The 13,385-nt window shown below is 40.7% G+C and overlaps 1 protein-coding gene across 1 annotated transcript; it reads right to left on the bottom strand.

Moving 5' to 3' along the window:
• Positions 1-560: 560 nt before the first annotated feature.
• Positions 561-11,330, bottom strand: LOC134188362 (sentrin-specific protease 1-like). The gene is made up of 8 exons (XM_062656553.1): positions 11,143-11,330; positions 7,677-7,751; positions 7,541-7,612; positions 7,403-7,482; positions 7,181-7,235; positions 6,832-6,926; positions 6,724-6,772; positions 561-1,064 (listed from the first exon to the last, which is right to left on the bottom strand). Exons 1-7 carry the CDS (start codon positions 11,161-11,163, stop codon positions 6,742-6,744), a joined length of 429 nt encoding a protein of 142 aa, XP_062512537.1. The 5' UTR covers positions 11,164-11,330; the 3' UTR covers positions 561-1,064; positions 6,724-6,741.
• Positions 11,331-13,385: the final 2,055 nt, after the last annotated feature.

The following is a 13,385-nucleotide window of genomic DNA, read 5'->3' as shown; positions in this document are numbered from 1 at the left end:
GAAACACTTGGAGGAAAATACTTGACACTTGGAACAGATGGAAATCTAACACTATCGGTAAGTAGAATAAAACTAGTAATCAGAGACGTAGACAGCACTCCGGTCGGGGCGAATTTTTTTGGGGCCGCGGTTTGGACTTAGCCTCTGGAGCGAACAGTGGGCTGGTAGTACGAAGCCAGCGGCGCGGCTCCTCCCATAGAGCATGTTTGGTAGCCGTTAGACATGTTGCAGTTTTAGTTTCTATGGAAACGACATGTCGATCTATTGCGCATTCTTTGAGTAGTAACTACAACGCTTCTTTCAAATGGGCCCCCAGTGTTGAACTCGAAGTCATGTCCGCTGCACCAATCGACGTTTAAGAAAGCAATGGAATAACGGAAGGCACAATCATCTGATTCGGCGATTGCTTGAGAGCTAAATCTATTATAGTACGTGATGTAGTTACGTTCTGTTCTATACTAATATTAATAATTAATTTATAATTTATAAACGCAATATATTTCTTCCATGTAATATGACATGATTAAGTAATGATTTAGAATTGCTAACACAAACAGTGGTTTAGGTAGGGTGTAATTTAGTCAGTTCTAATTAGTGTCCTGGACAGATGATTGAATAAATACTACTGTAATTATATTAATAACTTAAGTTAAAATAATTTCAATTAGCAGTAATCTGTGTTGCTCGAACATATCTACATGAAGGGTATTATTACAATGACATTCTATCACTGAACATGTCACATTACGTATCATATTATGCACGTGCATGTCGCTCACAACCACATCAGTCTGATCAGGAAAGTCATTGCAAGCATTCGAAGCAAATTCTACTTCAGATGTGTTTAGATCATCATGGTTATCTATACAGAAGACATGTCATTGTTGATGATGAATTTATGAATTATTTAATTAGATCTTAGAAGCATCATTGTCTCCAAGTGCTAGCTGTTCGTTGTAATGACCTGCAATGAAGTCCAGCCACTTAATTAAAATTAACAATACTTACTTGCACTCTATCCAAATCTCAAGATTACCAGAACCACCAGTAGTGTGACTGTCAATCTGCAGCGACAGTACGACATGTGACTTATATATATATATATATATATATATATATATATATATATATATATATATATATATATATATATATATATATATATATATATATAATATATATAAAGCTCAAATTGTCTGCGTGTGTGTGTGTGTGTGTGTGTGTGTGTGTGTGTGTGTGTGTGTGTGTGTGTGTGTGTGTGTGTATGTATGTATGTTCACGTTTGGCGGCCACGTCTTTTGTCCGTTCGCAACCGAATTCGGCACGCACACTCGGCACGCACAGAGGAAGGTTTGCGTAAAAAATAAAAAATAATGCACCGGGTTCCCTCTCGAGGGATCGACCGACGCGTAAAATTTCTCGACGACGCTAACGCTACACATTGCAGTTCATTCGAACACACGCCCGCACCAGTCCCGTATAGACCCTATGCATCGCCATCCTTCGCAAAGCTTCGAGCAATCGAATATCTCTTGCCGACGAAACCTACTCTTCTATCGCTTGCGTTTCTCTCCAAATTCTGATCGCATTTGTACCAAATCCAACCTACACGTTTTCTGCAAAAAGCGCTACACGGGGAGTGTGTCGATTTCTATCGAAACAAGCGCGAAGAGCAAGATTCGAATTCATTCAGCATATCCGGGACCTCGCAACAAAGATTGCACGTGACGTGTCCACAGACCTATCTTTACACTACAGTATCTTGCCCGTACGAAGGACGGGCCATGTGTACTAGTATATATATATATATATATATATATATATATATATATATATATATATATAAAGCTCAAATTGTCTCTGTGTGTGTGTGTGTTCGCGTTTGGCGGCCACGTCTTTTGTCCGTTCGCACCCGAAATCGGCACGCACACTCGGCACGCACAGAGGAAGGTGTGCGTAAAAAAATAAAAAATAATGCACCGGGTCCCCTCTCGAGGGATCGACCCACGCGTAAAATTTCTTGACGACGCAAACGCTACACATTGCAGTTTATTCGAACACACGTCCGCACCAGTCTCGTGTAGACTGTATGCATCGTCGTCCTTCGCAAAGCTTCGAGCAATCGAATATCTCTTGTCGACGAAACTTACTCTTCTAGCGATTTCGTTTCTCTTCAAATTCCGATTGCATTTGCACCGAATCCAACCTACACATTTTCTGCAGCAAGCGCTACACGGGGAGTGTGTCGATTTCTATCGAAACAAGCGCGAAGAGCAGGATTCGAATTAATTTAGCACATCCGAGACCTCGCAACAAAGATCGCACGTGACGTGCCCACAGACCTATCTTTACACTACAGTCTTGCCCGTACGAAGGACGGGCCACGGATCCTAGTACTATATAAAGCTCAAATTGTCTGTGTGTGTGTGTGTGTGTGTGTGTGTGTGTGTGTGTGTGTGTGTGTGTGTGTGTGTGCGTGTGTGTGTGTGTGTGTGTGTGTGTGTGTGTGTTCGCGTTTGGGGGCCACGTCTTTTGTCCGTTCGCAACCGAAATCGGTACGCACACTCGGCACGCACAGGGAAAGGTTTGCGTAAAAAATTAAAAAATTATGCACCGGGTCCCCTCTCGAGGAGTCGACCCCCGCGTAAAATTTCTCGACGACGCACACGCTACACATTCCTGTTCATTCGAAAACACGCCCATACCAGTCCTGTGTACACTGTATGCATCGTCGTCCTTCGCAAAGCTTCGAGCGATCGAATATCTCTTGCCGACGAAACTTACTCTTCTAGCGCTTTCGTTTCTCTCCAAATTCTGATTGCATTTGCACCGAATCCAATCTACACGTTTTCTGCAGCAAGCGCTACATGGGGAGTGTGTCGATTTCTATCGAAACAAGCGCGAAGAACAAGATTCGAATTCATTCAGAATATCCGGACCTCGCAACAAAGATTGCACGTGACGTGTCCACAGACCTATCTTTACACTGCAGGTGTACAGTATCTTGCCCGTACGAAGGACGGGCCATGTATACTAGTACTATATAAAGCTCAAATTGTCTGTGTGTGTGTGTGTGTGTGTGTGTGTGTGTGTGTGTGTGTGTGTGTGTGTGTGTGTGTGTGTGTGTGTGTGTGTGTGTGTGTATTCGCGTTTGGGGGCCACGTCTTTTGTCCGTTCACAACCGAAATCGGTACACACACTCGGCATGCACAGGGGAAGGTTTGCGTAAAAAAATTAAAAAATTATGCACCAGGTCCTCTCTCGAGGGGTCGAACCCCGCGTAAAATTTCTCGATGACGCTAACGCTACACATTCCAGTTTATTCGAACACACGCCCACACCAGTCCTGTGTAGACCCTATGCATCGCCATCCTTCGCAAAGCTTCGAGCATTCGAATATCTCTTGCCGACGAAACTTACTCTTCTATCACTTGCGTTTCTCCCCAAATTCTGATTACATTTGCACCGAATCCAACCTACACGTTTTCTGCAGCAAGCGCTACACGGGGAGTGTGTCGATTTCTATCGAAACAAGCGCGAAGAGCAAGATTCGAATTCATTCAGCATATCCGGAACCTCGCAACGAAGATTGCACGTGACGTGTCCACAGACCCATCTTTACACTACAGTATCTTGCCCGTACGAAGGACGGGCCATGTATACTAGTATATATACGAAGGACGGGCCATGTATACTAGTATATATATATCATCTTTTTGCTAATAGTTTGCTACTAAATCAATAGTAGTTACAATGAATGGCAATCAAAAAAACTCAATGAAAGGCAATCATAGCTATGAATGTGTCTGCTGAGGCAAACCAGTCAGTATGATCACTTATAACTGTTGACAATACTCAACAGGGATTATAGTGCACTTGCAAATACTGTACTTAGTGCTCGAACAATTGATATTCTTATAGGCTGTCACCACTTTCCGGCATTCTGCTGTCCAAGTTTTACACTTGCTGTCAGTGAATGCTGACGCTTTCCTTTACATTGATTTTGCTTTCTGATAGGTAGCGTGTATCGATCTCGTGCTACATTAGCTTTTGATTTCAATGAAACAGCATTTAGGGGACGTCCACTATAAGCCTTTGATTTCCTTTAGGTCCATATTTTCTTCTACCAGATGCTGTTGCTTGCACAGGGATTCGCCTGCCACGTCGCATAATCGAACCCTTCTTCTTAATGGTAGAATACCCACCAATAACCCAGCCAAACTGATGGAATGCACTGGCTAGTCTTGCCATGGACTGAGGATTTTGCATACTCTGATATCTTGACACAAAGTTTTTATGCCTTCTTGAAACTGCGGATGTTTATTGTCAAGTTTTGCGCTAATGCTGTCCATTACTGCTTGCAATCTTTTTTTCAAGGTTGTAAGAGATATGTCTACAAACTGGTCGGAAGTCTTCACCTTTTCTTCGGCATTAGCATCTTTAAACTTTGTTGTTACTCGTTGTACAACAGAACTGAGGCTTTCACTTTGGTCGCAGATTGTAGTTGTAGTCTGTTCATAGTTTTCTTGATGCAGTGAGACATAAAATCTATGTCAGCATCTGCCTTGCTTCCAAGTGCAGTGTTGCAACTTCTTGTTTTGCTAGTGGGCTTAAAGATGGGAAGCAATTCACTGACTATATTTCGTATTTTAAAACTACTGCAGACTGGTGAACACAAGGGGAACCGTCAATTCCCTTTGCACAACTGCATGTTCCAAGATGTATGTCAACTTGCTCATCTCCCTTTAGACCATGAGTACTTTGGACCTTGAAAGTTGCATTCCCAAGGCATTCGATTGTATTCTGTTGCACTCTTGTGGCACCTTTGCCTAAAAAGTTTTCTGAGACAAAATAGTCTAGTCTGTTGTTTAACACAGCTAGCAGTTTCGTTGGTAGTAATGTTCCATAGAATTTGTAATGAAGCCAAACATTTCAATGACATTATATGCTTTAATCCTTACGAAGACTTGCTTCTTTATAATCTTGATTCCAGCTTCAGCATAATTATTTGTTGTTTCCACGAATTAGAAGAGTATTTCTAAAACAGGTAGCCCATTCGATTCTTTTTGGCCACAGAGATCTCACATGATTAATAAATTTTGGGTATTTATTTCCAACTTTGTGTGTGTTCAAGCCAGCATAGATAGTGTTCAGTTCGAGCTCTGATTTGGCATAGACCATTGACTTGATGATGTGCATTAGATCGATTCTATCTTTGTGTGCTAGTTTGTTCTTGCTGTCATGCAGCCAAGTCCATCGTCTTTGCAAGAAGTGGAATGTGCACAAAAGAAGTTGTGCTCCACTCCAGGTAGACTTGATAGCTTCTCATTCAGCTGTGCTATCATCAGTCATTACCAAGCTTGGACCTGTAACTACACCTCTGCCGCAAATGCATTGCTAGGTAGGATGCTTAGCAGTCTCTGGAATCCACACTGTATTGTTTGTTGACGTTCATCTGAAATGATCATTACTCCCAAGGGAACTGAACAACAAACATAACTACAGGAGAGAAGAAACATTGAGTTATTAAAACGATCCAGTGTTGACGTGGAGTCACACAATATCATTTCTCCTGCCTGTCGAACCATTTTGTGAGCCCTCGACATCAGAGGTGTGCAGATAGCTAGGACCATAGGCTGGTGAACGGCGTCTAGTTTTCTTCTTTTCTTTGAGGGTAGTTTTGTGTCTACTTCTGAGTCTGTGATTTCACTGTCAGTTGATTCATATGTTGTTGCCTGAAAGGGTTGCAATATTGCTTTTCCTCCTAGACTACCCCATTGTATATTGTATTGGTCCACTTCAGCTTGTAGTTTCTCAAACATCAATTGACCATTTTCAGGTCCCATTTCACTTCTTCTCCAGTCACTGTACAGGCGACTGACATCTTGACGTGACGGGTTGATGGCTCTGTTTGCCAAATCTGCCTGCGAGGTGTTGCCAATAAATGATGTTTGCAGTAGCCTTGACTCGTAAGTGTGGAATGCAGTTGCTGCAGAATGCCGTTCGTCAAATAATTAAAAAATGATTCTTTTGTTTCTTCTTTGATGAGTCAAAAACTGAGGAAATGAGCACCACAAATTGGGTGATTGTGGTCACAATCAAGTTTTATTTTTGTTGCATGGGAACAGATGTCATCAGGACTGCTACTGGTTCGTAGTACTTTCTTTGTTGGATTTTGTAGGACTATTGTCATAGTCGATGGGCAGTCTGTTTTCTTCTTCCTTATTCCATGGACCAAAGTTTGATGACTTGAGTGTGATGACCTTGTTGCTAGTTGCTGTTTTGTGAGGGGCTTACGTTTGTGTTGGCATATCAAGTCTACTTTGTATTTTACCCGTTTCATTGTCGGCTTATATGTTCTTCTGACTCTGTAAGTGCATTGACTGCGAGTCATCATTGCTGAGAGCCAGTTCTTTACCTCAGTCTCAGTGGTGGCACTTGTACGAAAAGCAATTTTAAAGGGTGCATTTGGAGCGCCCATGAAGTCTCTTGGCTGACATTCCTGCAGTTGTTCAATCATGTAACTGAAATTTTTAGGAAGAACAAGCTGCAGTTGGTTGGGTAAATTTTCCCATGACACAATAGAGGATGGATGAATGCTCAAGAAGGATGTAATAGGACTGGAATTATCATCGCCTTCTTCATCTACCTCTGACTCTATCTCTTACTTCATACTGACTGTGTTGTGTGCAGTGGTTGTTACTTTATCAAACAGCAAAGTACCTGACTCTAATTCTGCTGTTATCCTCGTTCTGATATGAGGCATGGAGTCCTAGCAAACGATTGATATTTTTAGTAATTCATTGTATCGACAAAATGGTCATTGAGTACCTGAGAAAATCCATTGGTTTTTGCAGCATTACACAGCGAGCATATTCACAAAGAAATACGCCACAATCGTAACCATCGAATTGATGGGGAATATTCTAGATAATAGATGAAGTGTGTGAAGGTGGTGACATAATACTATTATTTTATCGTGACCGGCTCAGCTAACAAACTTCTTAGATGACATGACCTTACTACTAATTGTCTCTTCGTGTAGATCAGCTTTAACTGGGAGTATGTTAATTGACACATAACTTACTAACTTCTACTTTATTAGCTGCTTATGGGATTTAAATTGTAAAAGTGCTGTTGTAGTCGTATACTTTAGCGATCGTCTTTCAAATAAACTTACTTCAGCTACTTGATGACTCCAACCATAGCTCTCAAATCGCTTCATTAGGAAGTTCCTATTGTTCACAAACAATATGTAACTATTGCATCATGGTGTAACAATCTAAGAAACGTAGATTTCTGCTATGTTACAAATGTCAAGTTGCAACTGGAATATTAGAAGAGATTATATTTTCTCTACATTGAGTAAATGGGTTATATTGAGTCATGTGTTACTCCATACTGTATAATTTCAAAGTACGATTTTCCATTGCCACCCAATGAGTCATAGTACATCATAGTTTTCTTCTTGGGTTCACCAACCTGTGAGTATGATATTTAGTAATTGTAGATCAAAACGGTTGCCACAGCTCAAATATACCATAAGTGTCCAGTGGTTAGAGTTGTCATTGATAACAAATAGAAGCTTTTCATTGTCTGACAATGTCCATTGCTGTAATGAAATATCATTGTCAATCTCAAGCTTATTTTCATTTGAGGAGATTGTGCTCTTTAACCTTTTTCCAGTTACTCACACCATCATATCCACACAACTTGTACTTTTCCATGAAGAGGCTATCAACCAGTTTAATCTAGAAGTGAACATACGTTATTTCAAGATTTGCATCTACTTTTGCATTAGATATACTACTGTACTACAGTTATTTCTAAACTGCAGACTGACATGCACGGACACAGGCACATGCATGATAACATTCATATACATGCCTGCACACATGTACATTCTTAAACTTTGATTTGGTGTATCCAGTATAGTTTTGGGAGACTTTGCCAATTGCACACACACACACACACACACACACACACACACACACACACACACACACACACACACACACACACACACACACACACACACACACACACACACACACAACACACACACACACACAAACACACACACACACACACACACACACACACACACACACACACACACACACACACACACACAATAGACAAAATCGACAAATGGATGTGCCCTTCTATTAAAGATAGCAGCCTTTCCTATTTCTAGGTGGGCCTCCTTCCCTAATCAAAGTTTCAGGCCGTGCTGATGAACCCTATGATGCTTGGCCAGAGCATCCAAGTGCATTGTGTTTGGCACAGCCTTGGGACTGGACCTCAAGCCCACACGTACCCGTGCTGCATAATGTTACTGCCAAGCCAGCGGTCTTGTCCATCCCCAGTCAAAGACCAGGTACTCATTCATACTCCTGAAGCAATTGTGTGTTAGTTTCTTGCTTAGGGAAATCATGCCATAGCTGGCCATTACTGTAACTGTACCAATTCATTTGCTTGTATGTATATACGTATGTATGTATGTGGCTCAATTGGTTAGAGTGTGCATTTGGAGATTGGCAACATCCGGGACCTTCGGGTCAGAGTTCGAGTGCGGGAGGGCCACATACATAAGTTCCCTTGGGCAAGGAACTAACATACACTTGCCTCTCTCTCCGGAGTGTCAGTTCTGTCCAGCAAGTTTTGAAGCATGAAGTATGAGGTATGAAGTACAGCAAGTATGACGTACCTAGTGACATGATAGTGTGACTGCTGAAAGTGTAGAGTATAGCAAGTATAGAAAGTTTAGAGTATAGCAAGTATAGTCATTGTAGTATCGAACCTGGGCCCTAAGGGTCCTTGTAAAAAATGTATGTATGTATGTATGTGGCTCAATTGGTTAGAGTGTGCAGTTGAAGATTGGCAACATCCGGGACCTTTGGGTTAGAGTTTGAGTACGGGAGTGCCACATACATAAATTCCCTTGGGCAAGGAACTAACATACAATTGCCTCACTCTCCGGAGTGTCAGTTCTGTCAAAAGAAGCAAAGAAGAAGTGACATATAGACAGTGACTGTTGATAGTGTTTCAATTGTTTCGATTGTATACTAGTATCATAGAGTGACATGATGGAGTGACTGCTGAGCAGCAGCGGCAGCAGCAGCAGCGGCAGCGGCAGCAGCGACAGTGGCGGCAGCGGCAGCAGCAGCACTCACAGGCAGCAAAGATGAAGAAGAACATGATGACATATAGTAACTGAGTTTAGACTGTACTTGTAGTATCGAACCTGGGCCTTAAGGGCTCTTGTATGTACGTATGTACAAACAAAAAATGTATGTATGTATGTGGCTCAATTGGTTAGAGTGTGCAGTTGGAGATTGGCAACATCCGGGACCTTCCGGTCAGAGTTTGAGTGCGGGAGGACCACATACATAAATTCCCTTGGGCAAGGAACTAACATACAATTGCCTCTTTCTCCGGAGTGTCATTTCTGTCCAGCAAGTATGTAGTATGAAGTATGAAGTACAGCAAGTATGACGTACCTAATGACATGATAGTGACTGTTGAAAGTTTAGAGTATAGCAAGTTTAGTCATTGCATTATCGAACCTGGGCCTTAGGGGCTCTTGTATGTACGTTTGTAATAATATTAAAGAAATGTATGTATGTGGCTCAATTGGTTAGAGTGTGCAGTTGGAGATTGGCAACATCCGGGACCTTTGGGTGAGAGTTCAAGTGTGGGAGGGCCACATACATAAGTTTCCTTGGGCAAGGAACTAACATACAATTGCCTCAGTTCTGTCCAAGCAGCAAAGAAGAAGTGACATATAGAAAGTGACTATTGATAGTGTTTCAATTGTATGGTAGTATTGTAGAAAGTATCATAGCAAGTACTTAGCATCTGCAGTAACCTGGGCCCTAAGGGCCCTTGTAACAAAAAAATGTATGTATGTATGTATGTATGTGGCTCAATTGGTTAGAGTGTGCAGTTGAAGATTGGAAACATCCGGGACCTTTGGGTCAGAAGTTCAAGTGCAGGAGAGCCACATACACAAGTTCCCTTGGGCAAGGAACTAACGTACAATTGCCTCTCTCCGGAGTAGTTGGGCCCTAAGGGCTCTTGTAACAAAACAAAAAATGTATGTATGTATGTATGTATGTATATATGTACATATTAATACCTAAAAACTAATACGCTTGCAATTTATTATACTGTCAAATTATTAAAAGGAAGCATCAACAATAAACACCTTCATGAATACATTATCTTGAAACATGAGTACTATAATTGGTAAGTTGTACAGATCCCATGTCATAAGTTAAATTAAAAAGACTGCCAAAAATTGTCATATGTATCTAACCTGGGCCCTAAGGACTCTTGTAACAAAACAAAAAATGTATGTATGTATGTATGTATGTATATATGTACATATTAATACCTAAAAACTAATACGCTTGCAATTTATTATACTGTCAAATTATTAAAAGGAAGCATCAACAATAAACACCTTCATGAATACATTATCTTGAAACATGAGTACTATAATTGGTAAGTTGTACAGATCCCATGTCATAAGTTAAATTAAAAAGACTGCCAAAAATTATCATATGTATCTAACCTGGGCCCTAAGGGCTTTTGTAACAAAACAAAAAATGTATGTATGTATGTATGTATGTATATATGTACATATTAATACCTAAAAACTAATACGCTTGCAATTTATTATACTGTCAAATTATTAAAAGAAAGCATCAACAATAAACACCTTCATGAATACATTATCTTGAAACATGAGTACTATAATTGGTAAGTTGTACAGATCCCATGTCATAAGTTAAATTAAAAAGACTGCCAAAAATTGTCATATGTATTTAATTAATAAATATCATCTTCATGTTCATCTTATTACCAAAAATTGAGTTGTATGTAGTCTGTACTTCAAGTATATATGTGCGAGAAACACAGATTACTGCTAATTGAAATTATTTAACTTAATAATCATCTGTCGAGGACACTAGTTAGAACTGACTAAATTACACCCTACCTAAACCACTGTTTGTGTTAGCAATTCTAAATCATTACTTAATCATGTCATATTACATGGAAGAAATATATTGCGTTTATAAATTATAAATTAATTATTAATATTAGTATAGAACAAAACGTAACTACATCACGTACCATAATAGATTTAGCTCTCATGCAATCGTCGAATCAGATGATTGTGCCTTCTCTTATTCCATTGCTTTCTTAAACGTCAATTTGTGCAGCGAACATGACTTCGAGTTCAACACTGGGGCCCCATTTGAAAGAAGCGTTGTAGTTACTACTCAAAGAATACGCAATAGCTCGACATGTCGTTTCCGTAGAAACTAAAACTGCAACATGTCTAACGGCTACCAAACATGCTCTATGGGAGGAGCCGCGCCGCTAGCCTCGTACTACCAGCCCACTGTTCGCTCCAGAGGCTAAGTCCAAACTGCGGCTCAACAAAATTCGCCCGGCCGGGCAAAATGATTTTTGGGCCGCAGTTTGCAGTGGTCTGGAGTACGAGGCTCATAGGAAATTGCACCTTTGTCTGGCGATGAATCACATAAACTTGTGGTTTACGGATAACCCAATTAAATAACTAATTTATATGCGGCAATTATTACGATGTCAATTGTTTTTAAACATTTCAAGAATTGGATTAGACTAAACACCGTCTTCCCAATTTCTAATTCGCGTACACTGCACTGTACGTGTTTATTAAGAGACACGTGTGTATTTCATACTGACATTCATGTGTTCTTATTTCTCAATTGCGTTTACTGCACCTCCCAATCATCAAGTGAACTTTTTAGCGTAGCCTCGTCCCCAGACTCAGCAGTATTCGGTTCCCGTATGACACTTTACGGGAGTTCTACGGAAACCGGACAATGCCAGACTCTAGGGACGAGGCTATACTAACGCACAAGGCTATACTAGCGCACAAGGCTATACTACCGCACGTTCGGACGGACCAACTTACAGTCTACGCGTCTGTCTAGCAGTTTGCAAATAAAGATAATGTTTATAATTCATAATTTTTTACAGAATGAATCAACGACAGAGTTTCTATACGTTTCTAGCAGCAGTTTTTCCTCGCCAAGCAGCGAAGCATTCTTTCTTTGCGCTATCGTTCGACACAAATGTTAACTTGTGTCTTCATCTAGACACATTGCTAGCAAAGAGCTGAAAATGATAGCATTTGTCACAATGCAAGCGTGGCTAGAGAAAGAATCAACATGGACGCGAGAATAGACAAATTAAAACACCGTTTTGTGGCTGTTTATTTCAATTTTAGTAAATTTTTTTGGCAACTTTTTCAGCGACGAGATAAAAAAATTTTGTAAACAAGATACAGCAAATGACTAAATTTACAGCTTTGTTATTTAAGAATATTACCATTAAAATTTGTTGCACTAATTTTACTTTAGAAACATTTTGTAAAAAGTTGATGATTGTGTTACACGTAAATTTTTGATATTTTTGTTTGTATGTCTACAAACTGATTTCAGTTAAGAGGCGGAAGCGCGACTTTGTAATAAAAGTTTATACTCGAAGTGGCTTGACTTACTTTCGATCCGAGCGACTACACCAAGCACCGCCTCTCGTCACGTGCGAGCAGGCGAACAACACGTGAGGTCGCACAGTGAGCACGGAGGAAGGTTTTGCTTGCGAGCCTCAACCGCAGTGGTGCCCGCGTACTAGCAGATTGGTCCAGGACATTTCACGCAAGCGGATTTGGTCTTACCCAGACCACACACGCGCCGCGGCTCTAGTCCCCCTGGATAGTGGATCCTGTGTAGGTCAGTAGCCTCCTAGGAGTTGAGAAGGCTCTCTCTGAAGTTGCAGATGTTACGGATATTGTAAGGTAAAGACGCAACAGCTTGTGAATTTCCGAGTCAGAAAAACACGCCCTCGAAATGCCCGTGTCCGCGCGGTGGGCGTTGCATGCCTTGCAGGTCACCGGAATCCATGATGTGTGCGCGTGGCCTAGCTGGTGATTGGATTGGCAAAGATATTGCAGAAGTACATGGTTCCATTTAAGAAGATCCAATTAATGGGGATCTCAGACCCCCCAATTCAAACATTGGGAGGTCTGTCGCCCCTCGAAACCCCTATCTCTGCCGCCAGCACATATATTGTATTTAGTAATGAGATAGAACGTTTTGTAATAAATAGACGGCTAAACTACTTTTTCAATTCTATAAATGTTACTAAAATAGTAAACTTGATTTCTGTACTTATTTAAATATGTGCAGATGGTTAGATATCAAAGTTGTTACCACGTTTAGCTAGACCTGTCCAGCCACTTTTCAAAACAGCAAACTTTGCTGGTCGTCCTTAGCGTGTACTTCTGGTCTAAGAATATGTGACTAGATAGCTAATATAAAGTTTTA

Source organism: Corticium candelabrum, chromosome 12 (assembly GCF_963422355.1).
Source record: "Corticium candelabrum chromosome 12, ooCorCand1.1, whole genome shotgun sequence".
In the NCBI taxonomy this organism is placed as follows: Eukaryota; Metazoa; Porifera; class Homoscleromorpha; order Homosclerophorida; family Plakinidae; genus Corticium; species Corticium candelabrum.
Note: the sequence above shows the minus strand (reverse complement) of the source record. Positions and strands in the feature narration are given on the sequence as shown.